Consider the following 23,878-nt stretch of genomic DNA (forward strand, 5'->3'; position numbering starts at 1 on the left):
GATTTGTTTCATTTAGCCTAGTATCTAGGAGAAGGCAATGGCACCCCACTCCAGTACTCCTGCCTGGAAAATCCCATGGACGGAGGAGCCTGGTAGGCTGTAGTCCATGGGGTCGCTGAGGGTTGGACACGACTGAGCGACTTCACTTTGACTTTTCACTTTCATGCATTGGAGAAGGAAATGGCAACCCACTCCAGTATTCTTGCCTGGAGAATCCCAGGGACGGGGGAGCCCGGTGGGCTGCCCTCTATGAGGTCGCACAGAGTCGGACACGACTGAAGTGACTTAGCAGCAGTAGCAGCCTAGTATCTCAAGGTTTATCTGTCTTGTAGCTTGCATTAGAATTTCATTTCTTTTTTAAGGCTGAATAATTTTCCGTTTTATGCATCAGTTTAGTTCAGTTCAGTCGCTGAATCATGTTCGACTCTTTGCAACCTCATGAAACACAGCACGCCAGGCCTCCCTGTCCATCACCAACTCCTGGAGTTCACTCAGACTCATGTCCATTGAGTCTTTCAAAGAACACCCAGGACTGACCTCCTTTAGGATGGACTGGTTGGATCTCCTTGCAGTCCAAGGGACTCTCAAGAGTCTTCTCCAACACCACAATTCAAAAGCATCATTTCTTCGGCGCTCAGCCTTCTTCTCAGTCCAACTCTCACATCCATACATGGCCACAGGAAAAACCATAGCCTTGACTAGACGGACCTTAGTTGGCAAAGTAATGTCTCTGCTTTTGAATATGCTATCTAGGTTGGTCATAACTTTCCTTCAATTTTCAGTATACAAGTCCTATACAAGATTGGTTAGATGTACTTATTAGTATTTCATTTTCTTTTGAACAGTTGTAAATGGTATTATATTGTAACTTTAATGTTTTCACACCTAGTACGTAGAAATGCAGTTGATTTTTATATGTTGATCTTGATGAACTTACTTTTTAGTTTTAGGAGTTCTTGGTAGGTTTTCTTTGTTGATGATAATGTTATCTGTAATTAGGGATAGGATAGATTACTTCTCTCTTTCTAATCTATATGGCTTTTGTTTCTTATTATTGCCTCTTGCACTGGCTAAATCTTCCATTGCTTCATTCATTGTGTGTGATAAAAGCAGACATCTTCATTTTGTTCCTGAACTTTACAGAAAAGCATTCCATCTTTTTGCTGTGGAGAATGGTGTTAGCTGAAGATTTGTATAAATGCTGTTTATCAAGTTGATGAATTTCCCTTTTATTCCTATTGTTTTTCTTTAATCACAGAGAGATGCTCAATGTTGTAAAATGCTTTTTCTGCCTCAATTCAGTGATTATGTGATTGTACATTAACCTGTTACTATATGGAATTACATTGTTTTTCAAATTTTGAACAGTCTTGCATCCTTGGAATAAATCCCATTTGATCATGGTATGTAATTTTTGTATATTGCTGAATGCTGTGTGCTAACATTTGGTTAGGGATCTTTTGAGTCTATATTCACATAGGACACATTTGTAGCGTTTTTATTGTTTTTTTGTGGTTTTTTTTTGATCTTTGGTTTCTACATCAGATAATAGTGTCTTTATAAAATCAATTTGGACGTTTTCCCTCTACTTGTTTTCTGGAAGAGATGATACAGAATTGGTATTAATTGTTCTATAGATATTTGGCAAATTTTCCACTGAAGTCTTCCCAGACTAGAAATTCTTGTTTGGAGAGATTTTAAATTGTAAGTTAAATTTTATTAATAGTTGTAGAATTATTCAAATTATTTATATCATATTGAGTGAGTTGTAGTAGTCTGTGCTTTTTGAGAAATTGGTGTATTTTCTTTGTGTTGCTAAATTTAATGTCTTTAGAGTTGTTTGGAGGATTCCTTTATTATTATTTTGATTTCTATGAAGTCTATAGTCATACATCTCCTGTTTTACTCCTGATATTGGTAATTTGTGTCTTCTATTTTTTTTTCTTTGTCATTCTAATAAGAGGTTTGTTAATTTATCTTTTCTCAGATCTAGCCCTTTAGGGTAAATATGCTGCTCACAAATTTTCTTGATTTTACTTCATTTGAAAATGTTATAATTGCTTCTCCACCTCTAAAGGATATTTTCACTGGATATAGTATACAAGTTCATAGTTCTTTTATTTGAGCATTTGAAAAAGTTCTTCCTCCTGGCCTCCCTCGTTTCTGATGCTGCCATTTGAATTGTTTTTCTGCTGTTGGTAAGGTGTAGTTTCTCTCTCATTGTTTTCATGATGTTTTCCTTGTCTCTGGTTTTCAGAAGTTTGGCTATGATTGCCTTTGTATACATTTTATTATTTATCCTGTTTGAAGTTTGCTCAGCATTTTGCATCTGTATATTTCTGTCTTTTGCCAAATTTGGGAAGTTTTCACGCCATTATTTCTTCAAATACCTTTTCAGCCCTGCACATTTTCTCCTCTGCTTTAAGACTCAAATGATAGGAATGTTACATCTTTTGTTATTGTCCTGTGGGGCCTTGAGGCTTTGTTTGTTTGTTTATTTATTTGTTAGTCTATTTTTCTCTGATTAAACATTTTTTCCATTTTGGTGTTGGCACCTATCAGCTGTCTTTCTTCATTCAGTTTTAGCCCTTCTTGTTTCTTTTTTTTATGACAATTGACTTTTTATCTGTTTTTTTTTTTTTTGAAGTATAGTTGATGTACTGTGTTAGTTTCTGGTGTACAGCAAAGTGACTCAGAGATATATATATATATATACACACTTCATATTCTTTTCCATTGTGATTGATTACAGTGGATTGAATATGGTTCCCTGTACTATACAATGCGGGAGACCCGGGTTCAATTCCTGTGTTGGGAAGATCTCCTGGAGAAGGAAATGGCAACCCATTCCAGTATTCTTGCCTGGAAAATTCCATGGACAGAGAAGCCTGGTAGTCTATAGTACATGGGGTCGCAAAGAGTCGGACACAACTGAGCAACTTCACTTTCACTTTCACCACTTTTAGTAACCATAAGTTTGTTTTTTATGAGTCTTTCTGTTTTGTAAATAAGTTCATTTTTAGAGTCCACATATAAGTGATATATGCTATTTTTCTTTGATTCGCCTCGCTTAATATGATAATCTCTAGGTCCATCTATGTTGCTGCAGATGGCATTATTTACATTCTTTTTAATGACTGATTAGCGTTCTGTTGTATGCACACGTGTGGTGTGGTATGTGTTTGTGTGTATGAATGACACCTTCCTTATGATTCATCTGTTGGTGGACATTTAGGTTGCTTCCATGTCTTGGTTATGGTAAATAGTGCTTCTGTGAACACTGGTTTGCATGTATCTTTTCAGATTAGAGTTTTGTCCAAATGTATGCTCAGAAGTGGGATTCCTGGATTATACAGCAACTCTGGCAACTCTGCAGGAGGGCTTCCTCACACCCACTCCAGTATTTCTTAAATGTAGACTTTTTAACAATGGCCATTCTGACCAGAGTGAGATGATGTATCATTGTAGTTTTGTATTTGCATCTCTCTACTAATTAGTAATATTGAACATCTTTTCATGTGCCTGTTGGACATCTTATGTCTTTTTTAGAGAAATATCTGTTTAGGTCTTTTGCCCATTTTTTGGTTGGGTTGTTTGTTTTTTAAATATTGAGCTATATGAGCTTATTTAACTTACATGCAGGGTACATCATGAGAAACACTGGGCTGGAGGAAGCACAAACTGGAATCAAGATTGCCAGGAGAAATATCGATAACCTCAGATATGCAGATGACACCACCCTTATGGCAGAAAGTGAAGAAGAACTAAAGACTCTGTTGATGAAAGTGAAAGAGGAGCTTGAAAAAGTTGGCTTAAAGCTCAACATTCAGAAAACAAAGATGATGGCATCCAGTCCCATCACTTCATGGGAAATAGATGGGGAAACAGTGCAAACAGTGGCTGACTTTATTTTTCCGGGCTCCAAAATCACTGCAGATGGTGACTGCAGCCATTAAGTTAAAAGATGCCTACTCCTTACAAGGAAAGTTATGACCAACCTAGACAGCATATTCGAAAGCAGAGACATTACTTTGCCAACTAAGGTCTGTCTAGTCAAGGCTGCGGTTTTTCGAGTGGTCATGTATGGATGTGAGAGTTGGACTATAAAGAAAGCTGAGCACTGAAGAATTGATGCTTTTGAAGTGTGGTGTTGGAGAAGACTCTTGAGAGTCCCTTGGACTGCAAGGAGATCCAACCAGTCCATCCTAAAGGAGATCAGTCCTAGGTGTTCATTGGAAAGACTGATGTTGAAGCTGAAACTCCAGTACTTTGGCCACCTGATGTGAAGAACTGACTCATGCGAAAAGACCCTGATGCTAGGAAAGATTGAAGGTGGGAGGAGAAGGGGATGACAGAGGATGAGATGGCTGGATGGCATGACCGACTCGATGGACATGGATTTGGGTGGACTCCGGGAGTTGGTGATGGACAGTGAGGCCTGGCGTGCTGCAATTCATGGGGTCGCAAAGAGTGGGACACGACTGAGCGACTGAACTGAACTACATGAGCTGTTCATATTGTATATTTTGGAAATTAAGCCCTTGTTGGCCACATTGTTTTTAAATATTTCATAGGTGGTCTTTTCATTTGTTTATGATTTTCTTTGCTGTGCAAAAGGATATTAGTTTGATTAGGTCCCATTTGTTTATTTTTGCTTTTATTTCTGTTTCCTTGGGAGACTGACCTAGAAAACATTGGTATGATTTATGTCTAAGAATGTTTTGCCTATGTTCTCTTTTAGGAGTTTTATGGTGTCATATTTTATATTTAAGTCTTAAAGGTATTTTGACTTTATTGTTGTGTATAGTGTGAGGGAATATTGCAACCTTATTGATTTACATGAGGCTGTTCAGCTTTTCCAAAATCAACTGCTGTGGAGACTGTCTTTTCTCCATTGTATATTCTTGCCTCCTTTGTGAGAGATTAATTGACAATAGTTGTGACGGTTTATTTCTAGGCTCTCTATTCTATTCCAGTGATCCATAGTGACAGCTAACTTTTTGTTGAAACCTGGACTTTTGGGGTATTACACTATGAACTGAGGTCTCATTTAAATCTTCTGTTTTAGCTGGCTTATTCAGATACTACCCAGGCAGGTAAAGGGCAATAAACATTTCTTCTTTCTGCCAGACTGGGATAGAAGTTGGACATGACTGAAGCAGCTGAGCAAAGTGCAGGGGTATAAGTCAGGTTCTCCATTTTACCTCCTTTGATACTCTATAGATAGGGCTCTGAGGCAGTGCTGGGTGAGCGTGGTATTTCTGACCCCCCACTGAGTCCTCAGTCTCTCATTACCAGGGATTGGTAGATGAACATATATGAGGATGAATGAAGTTATTTGGAAGTTTTCCTCATAATTTGAGTTTCCTTGGAAGGAAAGTTATGACCAACCTAGATAGTATATTAAAAAGCAGAGACATTACTTTGCCAGCAAAGGTCTGTCTAGTCAAGGCTATGGTTTTTCCAGTAGTCATGTATGAGTATGAGAATTGGACTGTGAAGAGGGCTGAGCACCAAAGAATTGATGCTTTTGAACTGTGGTGTTAGAGAAGACTCTTGAGAGTCCCTTGGCCTACAAGGAGATCCAACTATTCCATTCTAAAGGAGATCAGCCCTGGGTGTTCTTTGGAAGGACTGATGTTGAAGCTGAAACTCCAGTACTTTGGCCACCTCATGCGAAGCGTTGACTCATTGGAAAAGACTCTGATGCTGGGAGGGATTGAGGACATGAGGAGAAGGGGATGACAGAGGATGAGATGGCTGAATGGCATCACTGACTCGATGGACATGGATTTGAGTGAACTCTGGGAGTTGGTGATGGACAGCGAGGCCTGGCTTGCTGCGATTCATGGGGTTGCAAAGAGTCGGACATGACTGAGCGACTGAACTGAACTGTACTGAATGGGCTTTAGTCAGAGATATAAGAAAAACAGAGGAGAGCATAAATCAGTTCTGTAATTTGTGTTCTGTGCATAGCCATGGACATAGGTATGCATGTGCTAGGAATTGCATTGATTAGCTCTGTTTAGTGTGTGGTAGTTTGGATAATAATCAATGTATAGTTAAAGATAAGGTGGAAGCTCCTTAGTTGAATGGTTATTAAGTCAATTTTGAAACACGAAAAAATTTCTTTTCCACTTGAGTCAGATCCAAAAAAATGCTACTCAATCTGTAGCTTGAACTCAGAAAACATATGTTGCAAATATTGGGAAAGCAGATTTTGCATCTTTTTTTAAACTTTTTTCAGAATGGGATATGTTACTTTTTGATAGCAATGCACAACAACTTGGAATTACTTAAGATTGAAGCAACATTGGTAGTTATGAAATGACTGTCATAGTTTAACTTTTGAATATCAGCATTAGCATTATTATGGAAGCTTCCATAAGCCTCTTATCTTTCTCCATCAGAAGGAAGACAGACTGAAAACCACAATCACAGAAAACTAATCAATCTGATCACATGGACCACAGCCTTGTCTAACTCAGTGAAACCATGAGCCATGCCATGTAGGGCCACCAAAGACAGATGGCTCATGGTGGAGAGTTCTGACAAAACGTGGTCCACTGGAAAAGGGAATTGTAAACCACTTCAGTATTCTTGCCTTGAGACCCCATGAACATATGAAAAGGCAAAAAGATAGGACACTGAAAGATAAACTTCCGAGATTGGTAGGTGCCTGATATGCTACTGGAGATCAGTGGAGAAGTAACTCCAGAAAGAATGAAGAGATGGAGCCAAAACAGCATCTAGTTGTGGATGTGACTGGTGATGGAAGTAAAGTCTGATGTATAGTTGAAGCTAAGGTGGAAGCTCCTTAGTTGGACGGTTATTAAGTTAATTTTGAAACACGAAAAAATTTCTCTTCCACTTGAGTCAGATCCAAAAATGCTACTCAATCTGTAGCTTGAACTCAGAAAACATATGTTGCAAATATTGGGATGATATTGCATAGGAACCTGGAATGTTAGATCCATGAAATCAAGGCAAATTGGACATGGTCAAACAGGAGAGGGCAAGTGTGAACATCGACATTTTAGGAATCAGTGAACTAAAATGGACTGGAATGGGTAAATTTAACTCAGATATATATCTACTACTGTGGGCAAGAATCCCTTGGAAGAAATGGAGTCATAGTCAACAAAAGAGTCCAAAATGCAGTACTTGGATGCAGTCTCAAAACAACAGAATGATCTCTCTGTTTCAAAGCCAAACCATTCAATATCGCAGTAATCCACCTCTATGCCCCAACCAGTAATGCTGAAAGAGCTAAAGTTGAAGAGTTCTTTGAAGACCTACAAGATCTTCTAGAGCTAACACCCAAAAAAGATGACCTTTCCATTATAAGGGACTGGAATGCAAAAGTAGGAAGTCAAGAAATACCTGGAGTAACAGGCAAATTTGGCCTTGGATTACAGAATGAAGCAGGGCAAAGGTCAATAGAGTTTTGCCAAGAGAACGCACTGGTAATAGCAAACACCCTCTTATGACATCACAGGAGAAGACTCTACACATGGACATCACCAGATGGTCAATACCAAAATCAGATTTATTATATTTTTTGCAGCCAAAGATGTTGATGCTCTATATAGTCAGCAAAACAAGACCAGGAGCTGACTGTGGCTCAGATCCTGAATTCCTTATTTCCAAATTCAGACTTAAATTGAAGACAGTAGGGAAAACCACTAGACCATTAAGTTCAATTCAGTTCAGTCACTCAGTCGTGTCCGACTCTTTGCGACCCCATGAATCGCAGCACGCCAGGCCTCCCTGTCCATCACCAACTCCTGGAGTTCACTCAGACTCATGTCCATCGAGTCAGTGATGCCATCCAGCCATCTCATCCTCTGTTGTCCCCTTCTTCTCCTGCCCCCAATCCCTCCCAGCATCAAAGTCTTTTTCCAATTAGTCAACTCTTCGCATGAGGTGGCTAACGTACTGGAGTTTCAGCTTTAGCATCATTCCTTCCAAAGAAATCTCAGGGTTGATCTCCTTCAGAATGGACTGGTTGGATCTCCTTGCAGTCCAAGGGACTCTCAAGAGTCTTCTCCAACACCACAGTTCAAAAGCATCAATTCTTCAGCACTCAGCCTTCTTCACAGTCCAACTCTCACATCCATACATGACTACTGGAAAAACCATAGCCTTGACTAGACGGACCTTTGTTGGCAAAGTAATGTCTCTGCTTTTGAATATGCTATCTAGGTTACTCATAACTTTTCTTCCAAGGAGTAAGTGTCTTAATTTCATGGCTGCAGTCAACATCTGCAATGATTTTGGAGCCCCCCAAAATAAAGTCTGACACTGTTTCCACTGTTTCTCCATCTATTTCCCATGGAGTGATGGGACCCGATGCCATGATCTTTGTTTTCTGAATGTTGAGCTTTAAGCCAACTTTTTCCATCTCCTCTTTTACTTTCATCAAGAGGCTTTTTAGCTCCTCTTCACTTTCTGCCATAAGGGTGGTGTCATCTGCATATCTGAGGTTATTGATATTACTCCCGGCAATCTTGATTCCAGCTTGTGTTTCTTCCAGTCCAGCATTTCTCATGATGTACTCTGCATAGAAGTTAAATAAGCAGGGTGACAATATACAGCCTTGACGTACTCCTCTTCCTATTTGCAACCAGTCTGTTGTTCCATGTCCAGTTCTAACTGTTGCTTCCTGGCCTGCATACAGATTTCTCAAGAGACAGGTTAGGTGGTCTGGTATTCCCATCTCTTTCAGAATTTTCCACAGTTGATTGTGATCCACATAGTCAAAGGCTTTGGCATAGTCAATAAAGCAGAAATAGATATTTTTCTGGAACTTTCTTGCTTTTTCCGTAATCCAGCAGCTCTTGGCAATTTGATCTCTGGTTCCTCTGCCTTTTCTAAAACCAGCTTGAACATCAGGAAGTTCACAGTTCACGTATTGCTGAAGCCTTGCTTGGAGAATTTTGAGCATTACTTTATTCGTGTGTGAGATGAGTGCAATTGTGCGGTAGTTTGAGCATTCTTTGGCAGTGCCTTTCTTTGGGATTGGAATGAAAACTGACCTTTTCCAGTCCTGTGGCCACTGCTGAGTTTTCCAAATTTGCTGGCATATTGAGTGCACCACTTTCACAGCATTATCTTTCAGGATTTGAAATAGCTCAACTGGAATTCCATCACTTCCACTAACTTTGTTTGTAGTGATGCTTTCTAAGGCCCCCATGACTTCACATTCCAAGATGTCTGGCTCTAGATGAGTGATCACAGCATCGTGATTGTCTGGGTCATGAAGATCCTTTTTGTACAGTTCTTCCGTGTATTCTTGCCACCTCTTCTTAATATCTTCTGCTTCTGTTAGGTCCGTACCATTTCTGTCCTTTATCGAGCCCATCTTTACATGAAATGTTCCTTTGATATCTCTAATTTTTTTGAAGAGATCTCTAGTCTTTCCCATTCTGTTGTTTTCCTCTATTTCTTTGCATTGATTGCTGAAGAAGGCTTTCTTATCTCTTCTTGCTAATCTTTGGAACTCTGCATTCAGATGCTTATATCTTTCCTTTTCTCCTTGGCTTTTCGCTTCTCTTCTTTTCACAGCTATTTGTAACGCTTCCCCAGGCAGCCATTTTGCTTTTTTGCATTTCTTTTCCATGGGGATGGTCTTGATCCCTGTGTCCTGTACAATGTCACGAACCTCATTCCATAGTTCATCAGGCACTCTGTCTATCAGATTTAGGCCCTTAAATCTATTTCTGACAGAATGTGGTCCACTGGAGATGGGAATGGCAAACCACTTCAGTATTCTTGCCTTGAGAACCCCATGAACAGTATGAAAAGGCAAAATGATAGGATACTGAAAGAGGAACTCCCCAGGTCAGTAGGTGCCCAATATGCTACTGGAGGTCAGTGGAAAAATAACTCCAGAAAGAATGAAGGGATGGAGCCAAAGCAAAAACAATACCCAGCTGTGGATGTGACTGGTGATAGAAGCAAGGTCCGATGCTGTAAAGAGCAATATTGCATAGGAACCTGGAATATCAGGTCTATATATCAAGGCAAATTGAAAGTGGTCAAACAGGGGATGGCAAGAGTGAACGTCCACATTCTAGGAATCAGCGAACTAAAATGGACTGGAATGGGTGAATTTAACTCAGATGACCATTATATCTACTACTGCGGGCAGGAATCCCTCAGAAGAAATGGAGTAGCCATCATGGTCAACTGAAGAGTCCAAAATACAGTACTTGGATGCAATCTTAAAAATGACAGAATGATCTCTGTTTGTTTCCAAGGCAAACCATTCAATATCACAGTAATCCAAGTCTATGCCCCAACCAGTAACGCTGAAGAAGCTGAAGTTGAACGATTTTATGAAGACTTACAAGACCTTTTAGAACTAACACCCAAAAAAGATGTCCTTTTCATTGTAGGGGACTGTAATGCAAAAGTAGGAAGTCAAGAAACACCTGGAGTAACAGGCAAATTTGGCCTCGGAATACAGAATGAAGCAGGGCAAAGACTAATAGAGTTTTGCCAAGAAAATGCACTGGTCATAGCAAACACCCTCTTCCAGCAACACAAGAGAAGATCTACACATGGACATCACCAGATGGTCGACTCCAAAATCAGATTCATTATATTCTCTGCAGCCAAAGATGGAGAAGGCCTATACAGTCAACAAAAACAAGACCGGGAGCTGACTGTGGCTCAGATCATGAACTCCTTATTACCAAATTCAGACTTAAATTGGAGAAAGTAGGGAAAACCACTAGACCATTCAGGTATGACCTAAATCAAATCCCTTATGATTATAAAGACCATTCAGGTATGACCTAGATCAAATGCCTTATGATTATACAGTGGAAATGACAAATAGATTCGAGGGATTAGATCTGATAGAGTACCTGAAGAACTACCCACAGAGGTGAGTGACATTGTACAGGAGGCAGGAAACAAGACCATTTGCAAGAAAAAGAAATGCAAAAAGGCAAAATGGTTGTCTGCGGAGGCCTTGAAAATAGCTGAGGAAAGAAGAGAAGTGAAAGGCAAAAGAGAAAAGGAAAGATATACCCATTTGAATGCAGAGTTACAAAGAGGAGTAGGAGAGGTAAGAAAGCCTTCCTCAATGATCAGTGCAAAGAAATGCAGGAAAACAATAAAATGGGAAAGACTGGAGATCTCTTCAAGAGAATGAGATACCAAGGGAGCTTTTCATGCAAAGATGGACACAATAAAGGATAAAAATGATGTGGACCTAACAGAAGCAGAAGATATTAAGAAGAGGAGGCAAGAATACACAGAAGTATGCGAAAAAGATCTTCATGACCCAGATAATCATGATGGTATGATAACTCATGTAGACACAGACATCCTGGAATGTGAAGTCGAGAGGGCCTTAGGAAGCATTACTGCGAATGAGTTTGAGTGAACTCCGGGAGATGGTGATGGACAGGGAGGCCTGGCGTGCTGTAATTCGTGAGGTCACAAAGAGTCAGACACGACTGAGCGCCTGAAATGAACCCACTAATTTAAAAAGTCAGACAATAATGTCTGTGATTGTGGGTGAAAGGAATGCTTGTACATTGCTGGTGGAATGTAAAATAGTGCAACTGCTATGGAAAACAATTTTGCAAGAAATTAAACATGAAATGTCCATATAATCCCACAATTCCAGTTTTGGGCATATACTGCAAAGAATTGAAAACAGGCAGTCAAAGAAATGTTTGTACATGAGTGCTCATTTAGCCTATTCACAATAACCAAAAGGTGGAAGCAGCTCAAATGGCCAACAAAGGATTAATGGATAAACAAAAGTGGTATATACATACAGTGGAGTATTATTAAATGTAAAGAGGAATGATTTTTCTCTGTACGTGGTTGAACCTTGAAAACATTATGCTCAGTGAATGAATCCAGACACAGAAAGGCATATACTTTGTCTTTTGTATGAAATATGTATGATAATTAAATTCATAGAGACCAAAAAACGGATTGGTGGTTGCCAGTGATTGGGGGAAGGGAAAGGAAGAATGGGAACTTGCTGTTTAATGTGTACCAGGTTTTTTCTTGGGATAATGAAAATGTTTTGGAAATAGAGGTGGAGATGCACAACATTGTAAATAAACTAAATGTTCCAGAATTGTCCACTTCAAAATTGTTAATTTTGTGTTACATGACTTTCATCTAAATAACAAAAAGTGTACATTAGAGATTTATATTAAAATGAAACTAAGAATTATGAAGTTAATTTTTCTTACCAGTTATTAAACTATATGATATATTTTCAAAATAAAACTAAGTGTTCATATTTCTTGACATATTTTAAAATTACATCATACTGACATTTTTCCACTAAACTTTCACACTGTGATTATAGAAAGTGACATTTTCTTGAAAAATATGTGTGTTCCCAAGACCCAGCTCTTAATTTTGTGGTGTTGATTAATCATTGGTACAAAAAGCATAATTTTTTTGGTTGGCATATACTGGGGCAAAAAGCAACAGAAAAATGTGATGACCAAACTGGTTGATTTGCGTATAATGTATTTATGAAAGAAGTACATTCACTAGTTTCTGAAAATGTACCATGTTCTTATTTATAATTCAGAACCAAAATTTGTTGCATTGTTGAAACATATCTTAAACTTAATACATATATTAGGTGGGTAAAGGTTTGGAATATTTGTTGAAAAAGTATTGATATTTAGATCCTTTCTTCTGTTTTTAACTTAAAATTTGGATGTGATATGAACTTTAGAAAATATTACCTCCTTTATCAAAACTCTTTTCAATAGCTGTCTAACAAGCCTTTATAGGAACGAAGGTTTATTCTGTTTTAATTAAGCCTTCAAAACTTTCAGGTTCTTGAAGTTTGTAACTAAGCTCTCATATTTTCCAAATTGGGCAAGAAACTTTATGAGAACAAGTGTTTTGATGTAATATATTATTGCTTCAAGTTCAGCTCAACTGGAAACCAACTTTTCTTATCGTGTGGCAACATTTTATTTTTTTCTACTTGGGTCTAATTAGGAAATAATGTAATAATGAGTATTAGTGGTAAAATTAAAAACAGAATTTGTCTCAAATCAACACGTTGATATCAGTGTGTCAAATATGGAAAGAAAATTATATATTGATCAAAATTGCTTATCTCATTGTGAAAAAAAGGTGAGGATTATCTTTTTGCATTTAATAAAAAGAATACAAACTTGATTTCAACTTCAGATGCATCCTTTAAATGCATCATTTTATGCATTTATCATTTGTATCAGAGTCAGATTTAGATTTAGAGAGCTTATAACTTTGAGCTGTAAGAAAAGGGAATATAAAATGCAAATAAAATATTAGGTAATGAATCTTTGAAAGGAGCAAGGCAAGTGTTATATTCTTCTTGCTCCTTAAGAAGATTTGAATTGGCTGAGATACATAATGAAACTGTTAAATTAAAATAGGAAATAGTTGCTTAATATTTATGCTAACATATGTTAGCATATGTTATATATATAGCATTTAACATATATATATATATAGCATATAACAGTATAATATAGGAAATAATCACTTAATATTTATCCTAAAATATGAGTAGAGTTTGAGTTCATCTTTAATTTTAGAATGAATGTTTAATCAAGGCATAGACTTTCATTCTAGATTTTCCCCCCAGCATTTTAACTATATTGTTCTATTGTCTTCTCTGTTCCATAGTTTATGTTTGATACTCAGCTGTAAGTTTTATTGTTTTTCCTTAGAAGGTGATGTGTCCTTGCTGTTTTTAAGATTTTGTTGTTATCTTTGATTTTTAGCAGTTTGACTGCTAAGTGTGATTTTCTTTCACATTTTCCAGTATAGCCTTGGCTATATTCCCTGGGTCATTGAGTAATGTATTATATAAGTTTTGGAATGTTCTTCACTTTTTTTCTGAAAATACTGCGTCTTCCTCATTCTCTTTTCAGCTATAGTCTCATTGGCTGTTTGATTCCAGCATGTCTCATGTTTATTTTTTTTCTCTTTTTGCTTCAGTTTGGACGTTTTCTGCTGATCTCAGGTTCACTAATCCTCTGTTTTGCTGTGTTGAGTTGGCTGTAAAATCCAGCCACAGATTTCTTAATTTCAGATAGTGTATTTCTCAGTTCTAAAATTACTGTTAGATTCTTTTGCATAGATTTTAATTCTCTGTTTCATCTACTGTGAACGTTTTTCTATTTTTTTAACTTACGGTTTTCTTTAGATTTTTCTTCAAGTCCTTGTCTTCGAATTCTGTATCATCTGTGGGTTGACATATACATTATTTTTTCAACTGGCTATTGGTCACATATTGTGCCCTTTACAATATTTTGTATCAAATACTGTTTATTATATGATCATAGAAATTGATGTAAATATTACTTTCTCTCAATGTTATTTTAGAAAGAAATGATTAAGTGTTAACCCTCTCAACTACAAGTTGAACTAGGTGGTTCGAGTGACAGCTTTAGATATATTCAGTCTGTCTCTGGTTTTAAATGTCTTAAGGGCCAGACATAACTATGTTGCAGTCATTTCTCTCTGCTGTGGCTTTGTACTAATGTGCTGTGAAATTGTTGGAGATTTTACTCTGCCATGTGGCTTCTTCACCCTTTCGCTCATCTTCCCTCTCAAGGTGGGATGCTTTTGATTGATAGCAAATATATTGAGGGGAGATCGATAGAAATTGTACACGGGACATGGTAGGCACAGTTTGTTGCAGAGTGATGTTAACTCTTAACCACCACTTTACTACAGAGAACATTATTTGCCCTATGTCCTGTTCCCTTCTCCTTTCCCCAAATCCTCTTACGCAATCCTAGCCTTCAGCAAATCTCCCAGAAGAAAATTTTCATGTGTGGGTCCCATGGGATTCCCATGAGCTATCAAAAACTATACTTGTTTCTCTTTTTTTAGTAGTGTCCCTCTCTCTAATTCTTACGTTTAAATGACAAGTCCTTTCAGAAATGAAACAATCAGGGGCCACAGCTTACCCAAAAACAGATTTCACTTTTCTCCTAGTTTACTTTTTTTTTTTTTAATCCAAAATTCTCTGTTCCCTTTAAAGATGTTGGGGCATAGTTTATCATTTTTTTCTCTAGTTGTTGTGAAAGCAGTGACTTGCTACTAGACTGGTAAATTAATTTTGTAAAAGTAAGAATAAAATTTAGAACCATATGTTCACTCTTTTATATATTTATATAAAGTCTGTGTGCTTAGATTATTGGCTTTTTTATTGAAGATTAATATTTGCTGCTTAATCTACCAGGCCCCCAAATTAATCATTCTTCGTTTCTAGAAAAGACCTATCCCGATAACCAATTTTAATTTCAAAATTCCTTTTGGATAGTAGTAAATTAACTGAAATGGATACAAAAATTAATTTTCCTTTCTCCTTTTCTTGTTTAGTGAGTGATAGTTGCTTCAGAAATCTTGCAGAAGATCGCAGTGGGATAAATCTCAAAGATCTCGTACAAGATCCTTCTTTGTGAGTATTTGGTTTTCAGTATTAAGTGTAGATTAAAAGTTGGTGTGACTTTTCTCAGAGGAGTTGTAACTGAGTGCTAATTTTAGGTTGAATGATTTCTTCTTTTCTAACAATTTATGTTACATGTAATGAAGCACATAGAACAGTTTCAACAGAAGTGAAGTTAAACACTTTCTGTATAGATATAGAAGAGATTTTAGAAGAAGAGATAACGAGATTAATGATTGACTTTCAAAGAGTATCTACTAATGTTTGATGATATCTTACCAATGTGGCAGTAGGTACTAGGCAGATGATTAATAGTTTAGTTGCTTGGGGAGGCAAAATTGAATTTGTTTACATCAGTTTTATTTTTGAATAGCTTGCAATAATAATTTGTAAGTATAATTAAAAATGTAAAATAATTATTTATAATAACAATATACTTGAGTATACTGAATATATTTCTGATGTTTTACATTTGAAAGTTGTATGTAGCACAAGATTTTTGAGTTCAGCAGGTTTCAGTTTTTAACGTTCTTAATCGTAAGTCAATTCCGTTCTTTATCACAACGTATTTCATATCAGAGTATAATGTCACTTTCTGTTTCTATTTCATGAATCAACTTTTTTGCACTTACATATTAAACTGCAAATCATACATGCTATCTTCTGTAGCATGTATGCTTTAATAAAAGTTCCTCTTTTATTAAAAAAATAATCAATGCTAGTTAAGCCATAGGCAGCAGGGAAAGAAAATCAAGTGCTGACAGATGCTTTCCTTAATGATATTTAATGCATTCAGTAAAATATATCACAACAAAAAATTGGTCTTCCACATTATGTGTAATCTATATTCATACAAGTTTTACTAGTAATTCATTTAAAATGTGAGGAATAAAACACAAGAGTATGTTGAACCTGAAGGTTATTGATTCCTTTAGTGATGGTCCAAGTCATTTTAAAAAATGTAGTTACAAGACAGAATGGTGAAAATGATTGAATATTGAAGTTATTATAATGAACTCATTGTTATAATGAGTTCAGGAATGAGTTTTCAATCCCAACTTTCTAAATTTTTTTCTTTTTAAAATGTCTCTCTTTTCTTCATTTAAAAGAATTGTCAGTACTCTTTCTACATGGTGTTTATTGAAATGAAGATTGACCAGTTGTCCATTCAATTCTATACGTATTTAATGAAGAATAGAATTATTCTATGTGGATATAAATATTCCTAGTGAATGAATATTGAATAACATGTTCATGAATATATGGAAAGAAACTTTATAATATCACTGAAAGATTTCATCCACTTGAATGAATAAAATAAATTATTCCATTATTGTAGTATTTATAAGGTGTATTTTTGGTGCAATGGAATTATGTGTCTTTTTAATGTAGTCTTTGTGGGAAAAATGTGCCAATATGGACTTCAATGATATAAAAGCTGTGGAGAATTACATTTGAATAATGGATTATAGTAATGAGTTATAGTATTTTGAAATACTTTGGTACTTCTTAGAATGTAGACTAGTATTCATCAGGTAATCTATCACTAAAATATGATTTTAATCTTAGTATTCTAAGAGAAATTTATCTCAGATCACTATTACATTGAGTGGACAAAATAATTCTTAGCCTGTGTTTTAAAGTAGTCAGATATCTTAGCTTAACATCATTCCCTTAAGTTGGCATTAGTCTCTTGGCATTAGTGTTGAATGTAAGAATTCAGTGAGCAAGAATTTGTCTTTGCCCTTAACACTTGGATTGGGAAAGAACTTTTTTCTTAATAAGAATTGTCAAAATGTACTATTAATGATTAATTCATTTTTTAGATAGATTTCTTGGTAAAATTCTTTAGAGAAAGTAATGCCTGGTATGGAAAAGAATTATTTTTGGGGTTGTTATAATGGGAAATATTTTATTCTAAGTTACTATTCTGTAGCAATATTTTGTATCTCTTGGGTAAGGATTTTTTTTAAGCCAGCTACCTCTTTTTCTGGCCTAGACTCCCAAACTCTTGACATAATTCATTACTTTGTTCTTTAATTCATGTGCACTACTGTATGGTTTTATGTGAATTGATTTGGTTGTAACATTAAGTAGGAAATATGTGAAAAATAACTTTTCTGAAAGAACTTTCTCAAAAAATCACTGGCATTTAATGAGTATTCTGTTAGGCTACAATCCATGGGGTCACAAAGAGTCGGACATGACTGAGAGACTTCACTTTCTTTCCTGACAAGTGTAAGGGTTGCTAAAATTTTATGTTATTTCAATACATGTTCTAAATAAAAAATATTAATAGAATGATATGTATATTAAATGAATGCTCCATATGTAAATATGCCTGTCAGATTTGTATTATGCTTCACCTGCTTGAACTCCTGATGAAGAAAGGAGTTGATGTGTGAAGAAAACTGTACTTCAGTCCCTAATGCTGTTACAAAGAGAGAAGGAAAAAGTAGATCGAGGAGATCCCAGGCTAATTTGGTCAGTGTGACACTTGGAGTGGTATTGTAGAGTGTCTTAATCAGATAAGTGAGCAGGTATAAAATATCTGTAAAATCATTGTAGTAAAAGTAATTATTGTACTTGAGTGAACTGAGTGAGCTATATTGTGTGAACATGATGAAGGAAGGATGGTATGGGAGGAGGAAAAAAAATGAGAAAGTTGTGAATCCTTAAGCAAGACTTTCTGGTCTTGGTACTATTTATCTGTTGTAATAATGAGAGCAGAGTCTGACTTGTAGCAAGATTGTGATGAGGGGAATACCTGAGAAGCTCTCTTCTTTTGGTAGTTACTTTAAGAATATTTGTTTCTAGTGTAGTCCTGTAGGTGTTACATATAAGACCAAGTAGAAGAACCTTTCACTTTTTTGCTAATAATGCACAAAAATGTTTATTTGAATTATTAATTTATATGCATATTAAATTTTGAAATAAACAATATTTTATTAATATGTTTTAATAATATATCTTCTATTTATGATTATAAGTATTTTAAAAATGATTTCCTCTGTTGTATGCATAATTTGTCAGAATCGTTTTATAAGACTTCTTATTTTAGTCGTGGTCTTCAATGGCACACTGAAAAATGTCAAATTTAGCTTGATGTCATCACCCTATTAGAAACATATCTGGGATACAGTCCATAGGATCACAAAGAGTTGGACATGACTGAAGCAACTTAGCATATCCACACATATCACCACATTAGAAACATATCTAATATGATTCATAATTTTCATACATAAAAGGAATTATTCTTAGCATGATACAATTAATTTTTATACTCTTTAAGTGAAGGGTTATGTGCTGTTTAAATCATATAAATTCATTTATATTTTTTCTTATTATCTATGTAGGAGAGCTGACTACTATATGGAAAAGAGATACTTTATATAACATACTTTTAAGTTATATCAGTTGTATTCTCTATAGTTACAATTCTCAAAAATGCTTTCAAGTTCCCATTGTTTGGTGAAGATAAAAGATAAAACATAAAACATACTATCATATTTATGCTTTAAGGTTTTTTTTGCTCACTTATAAACCATTTAGCAGAGATAATTATTTGAACTCATACATTTATAGAAATTATTAAAAGCTGTTTAATAATTGAGAGAAAATATAAGAATGAAAAAGACTAATAGAAATTGAACACTTAATTTTACTATTCATTGTGTTGATGCTAATTGTGTGTGTGTGTGTGATTGGTTGTAGATGGATATATCTTGTTTAATTTGCAAAAACTCTTAAAAATTTATATCCGTTGTATGTATGTGATGTGTAAATCAGTTAGAGGAAGAACTGTTTAGTTCAAAGAAGAATTGGCCATCTCCAAATATTAGAAATATAATTCATAATGTAGGATATTAGTATTTTTTTTCATACAGCAAATAGGGAAAGAATTTTGCAAAACATGACAATTATGCCAGTCTTTGTTATTTTTCTTTCTGTTGCTCAGAATATGTTTTCAGTTGTCCCAGTGATGTCAAGATTTTGAAAAGATTTTCCTGAGTTACAACCTCTTGTGATTTTTAAGTGAAATAGGAGAGATCTTAATTATAAATTCTGGATAAATTGTATTATGGATGAGGAATACTTCTTGTCAATATTCTTGGTATTTTTTTAAATTGTAAAATAAACATCACATGAAATTTACTGTCTTAACCAATTTTAGGTATACAGTTCAGTCATGTTAAGGATATACACACCGTTGCAAGCTTTCCTAGAGTTTTTCATCTTGGAGAACTGTAACAAAAACTCGTAAAACATTAACTCCCCATTTTCCTCTCTCCCCAGCCTCTGGCAACCACAGTCCTTTTTGTTTCAATTGTTTTGGAATACCATAGAACTCTTGTAAGTGGCATCATACAATATTTGTCTTTTTGTGACTTTTTGTCTTTTAGTTAGCACAGTTGTCTCAAGTGAGTGTGTCAGAATCTCTTTCCTTTTTAAGGTTGAATAATATACCATTATGTATAAATATATATCACAGTTTGTTTACTTATTCATATATTGATGAGCACTGAGTTGCTTCTACCTCTTAACTGTTGTGAATAATGCTGCTCTGAACATGAATATGCAAATATCTCCTTGAGCCACTGATTTCAATTCTTTTGGATATATACCCAGAAGTGAAATTGCTATATCATATAGTAATTCTGTTTTTAAGGTTTTGAAGAACTGATATAGTGTTTTCTATAGTGACTGCAACAACTTATATTCCCTCCAGCAGTGCATATGTGTTCCAGTTTCTCCAATTCTTCATCAATACACAGTTTTCTGTTGGTTTTTATTTTTTTTTATTTTTTAATATAGTAGCTGTCTTAATGGGTGTGAGAGATATGTTCTTAGTATTTTTAATTGAACTTCACTTCTTTCATCTTTATTTTGATGCAGATAATCTACAGAGTAAAGAAAAATAAAAGGCACTCTCTGTGATTATTACTATGATTATGATACTTGGTACCTTGTAAAGTAAACTGTGTTGCTTATTAGTGAAATAGAAATTCTTTTCACTATCATTACGAAGATTATAAAGTACAAATACATCCAGGGTAATTTTGTAACAATAGCATTTTCATCAATTAATCTTTCATGTAGTGTAGCATTGGAGAAGGAAATGGCAACCCACTCCAGTGTTCTTGCCTGGAGAATCCCAGGAATGAGGGAACCTGGTGGGCTGCCATCTATGGGGTCGCACAGAGTCAGAGACGACTGAAGCGACTTAGCAGCAGCAGCAGCAGCAGTAGTGTATTGTATTACTTGTCTTGTATTACTACTGCTCTTGTTATACATAATCTGTAAAGGATTGCTTTTGGGTAAAATTTTTTTTCTTGTTTAATTAGAAGTTTCCAAATTGGAAGTGTCGCATACTAATTAAATAATAGCAAAACCCTTCTAGCTGAAATGTATTTTGATAGTATAAATCATTAGCGTTTGATGACAGCATTTAATGTTTAAGAACAAAGATAAAATTTGGCAAAATAGTATTGTATCTAGTTGTAAATTTTTTAGATGTAAAAATTTTATTTACATATATATGCTTCTTTACAAATCATAGCACCTTTAGAAGCTGTTCTCATCATAGTTCTGAAACACAGCCTCATCCCCTTGAGTATACTTGTCTTCACACTACAGTCTGATTGAATGATATTTTGGTCCCTTGGATCATAACATTAAATATGAAGGAAAGGCAGGATTGCCGTCTGGAAAGCAATCATATCTAAATATAGCCTGTACTTATCTGCTGTGTTAAGACAGGTTGCTATGGTGAATTAAATTTCTTAAAAATGCCAGTCAGCAGAGGGTAAACAGTGGTTTTTGAAGTAGTTATTTTCCAAAGAGCTGTACATTCTCGTACTACAGGTAGATGATTTTAGTTAATTTTTTTATGGCCTATTTTTAAAATTTCAATTTTAGAGTATCATGGAGACCTTTAATAATTACTAATCAAAACTGAAGAGTTTTTATATTGTTATCCTTTTTTTCTGAAGGTAAATTTCCTTTGATATGGGAATGATTTTTCCAATGACAACATTTTAAGCATTATTGATTATCCATTTTGCTCTGCTGCCAGTAGTTCTGCTAAATCTGACAGACACCAAAGCTGTCTTGTCTATAATAATATATCTAACTGAAAGTTTTTATCCTTTTTAACCAGGTTCCCTTGTGGATTATATGCTTATTGTACTATAAAGTGCATTTTTTGGACAATATAGCTTAATCTAGGTTGGTACTCGGTATTATGGTTTTGTACTCTATGTCAGAACTGCAAAGACTTTGGATTTTATCTACTTTTAGAAGACTTTCTCTCATTTCTGTCATCCCATACATTCCTAAGAATGTATGTGGCAGATTTTGTGGGCTCATTTGTATAGAATTTATTTTAATCAAAGCACTAGTATATGTTCATTTTACATTGTTCTTGAAATTAAGGAACATCTGATTGAAGATGGATAATATCTGTGTTTCTGCTTGAGGTGTATAGATGACCTGTCAGTGTTAGAATTTCTTAATGAAATAAATAACATATTGTTTAATTACTTGATTCTTTCATTTTCAGAGTATATATTCATAAGTCAGCTAACTTAAAAAGTTAGTTTGTGATTTATTGGCATATGTAATTAAAGAGTATTTCTCATGGAATCAAGAAAGAGCTTCAGAAACCAGGGCAAGAGTGGGAACCTCAAGGAATAGAATTAGGGCGTCTTTGCAACTGAGTTTGTTTCTCTCACCTTCTGTCATCATCTCTTTTGTTTTTTCTTGACTTTAGTCTCACTTACGACAATCAGGCTTTCTCCATGAAACTGATGAAATTCCATCCTTATAACTCCATGGTCTGTCTTCATTTCCACTCTAAAACATAAAATCTCATGGAATAATTCTGTGATTTTGTTAATCTGGTCATGTGTCCAAACCTCATCCAATCACTGTGGCTAGACGGAAATGGCAACCCACTCCAGTACTCTTGCCTGGAGAATCCCAGGGACAGAGGAGCCTGGTGGGCTGTCGTCTGTGGGGTCGCACAGAGTCAGATACGACTGAATCAACTTAGTGTGCATGCATGCATGCATTGGAGAAGGAAATGGCAACCCACTCCAGTATTCTTGCCTGGAGAATCCCAGGGACAAAGGAGCCTGGTGGGCTGCTGTCTGTGGGGTCGTACAGAGTCAGACACGACTGATGTGACTTAGCAGCAACAGCAGCAGAAGAGGGGTAGACTATTTTGATTGACCTGTCATGGATAGTATAGATGCTTATGGTCAGAATGGTGGGGTCCTCTGTGAGAGAGAAGATAATCCCAGAAAAAGAGTGATCAAGCTAAGAGATGACTACTGTATTGATTCTCAGCTGTTAATTTAAGGACAAATTTATACATCATCAAGAATTATTTTAAAATAGAACAGTTGCTTGCCTACATATACCATATCAATTAGCTAGGTATGGGCAGTAATAGCTATAATAAGGACTGCCTACTTCAATTAATTGATCTTAGTTGCTCCCTGCCTCCTGAGAAATCTGTATGCAGGTCAAGAAGCAACAGTTAGAACTGGACATGGAACAAAAGACTGGTTCCAAATCGGGAAAGGACTATGTGAAGGCTGTATATTGTCACCCTGCTTATTTAAGTTATATGCAGAGTACATCATGAGGAATTCTAGGCTGGATGAAGCACAAGCTGGAATCAGGATTGCCAGGAGAAATATCAATAACCTCAGATATGCAGATGACACCACCCTTATGGCAGAAAGTGAAGAACTAAAGAGCTTCTTGATGAAAGTGAAAGAGGAGCGTGAAAAAGATGGCTTAAAACTCAGCATTCAGAAAACTAAGATCTTGGCGTCTGCTCTCGTCACTTCGTGGCAAATAGTTGGAGAAACAATGCAAACAGAGACAGAGTTTATATTTTGGGCTCCAAAATCACTTCAGATGATGACTGCCATGAAATTAAAAGATGCTTGCTCCTTGGAAGAAAAGCTGTGACCCACCTAGACAGCATATTAAAAAGCAGAGACATCACTTTGTCAACAAAGGTCCATCTAGTCAAAGCTATGGTTTCTGTAGTAGTCATTTATGGATGTGAGAGTTGGACTGTGAAGAAAGCTGAGTGCTGAAGAATTGATGCTTTTGAACTGTGGTGTTGGAGAAGACTTTTGAGAGTCCCTTGGACAGCAAGGAGATCCAGTCAATCCTAAAGGAAATCAGTCCTGAATATTCATTGGAGGACTGATGTTGAAGCTAAAACTCCAATACTTTGGCCACCTGATGTGAAGAACTGGCTCGTTGGAAAAGACCTTGATGCTGAGAAAGATTGAAGGTGGGAAGAGAAGGGGCTGAAAGAGGATGAGATGGTTGGATGGCATCACCGACACGATGGACATGAGTTTGAGTAAGCTCTGGGAGTTGGTGATGGATAGGGAAGCCTGG

General features: G+C 36.0%; 1 protein-coding gene across 10 annotated transcripts in view; it reads left to right on the top strand.

The window, feature by feature from the left end:
* The window catches only part of GPHN (gephyrin), a 546,412-nt gene that overhangs the window by 117,254 nt on the left and 405,280 nt on the right, over nt 1-23,878 (top strand). For all 10 annotated transcript variants that reach the window (XM_069596839.1, XM_069596846.1, XM_069596847.1 and 7 more), the window contains one exon: nt 15,382-15,460. In XM_069596839.1, coding sequence (XP_069452940.1) covers nt 15,382-15,460 — 79 coding nt within the window. The remainder of the gene's footprint in view (nt 1-15,381; nt 15,461-23,878) is intronic.

Source organism: Ovis canadensis, chromosome 7 (genome assembly GCF_042477335.2).
Source record: "Ovis canadensis isolate MfBH-ARS-UI-01 breed Bighorn chromosome 7, ARS-UI_OviCan_v2, whole genome shotgun sequence".
Lineage (NCBI taxonomy): Eukaryota > Metazoa > Chordata > Mammalia > Artiodactyla > Bovidae > Ovis > Ovis canadensis.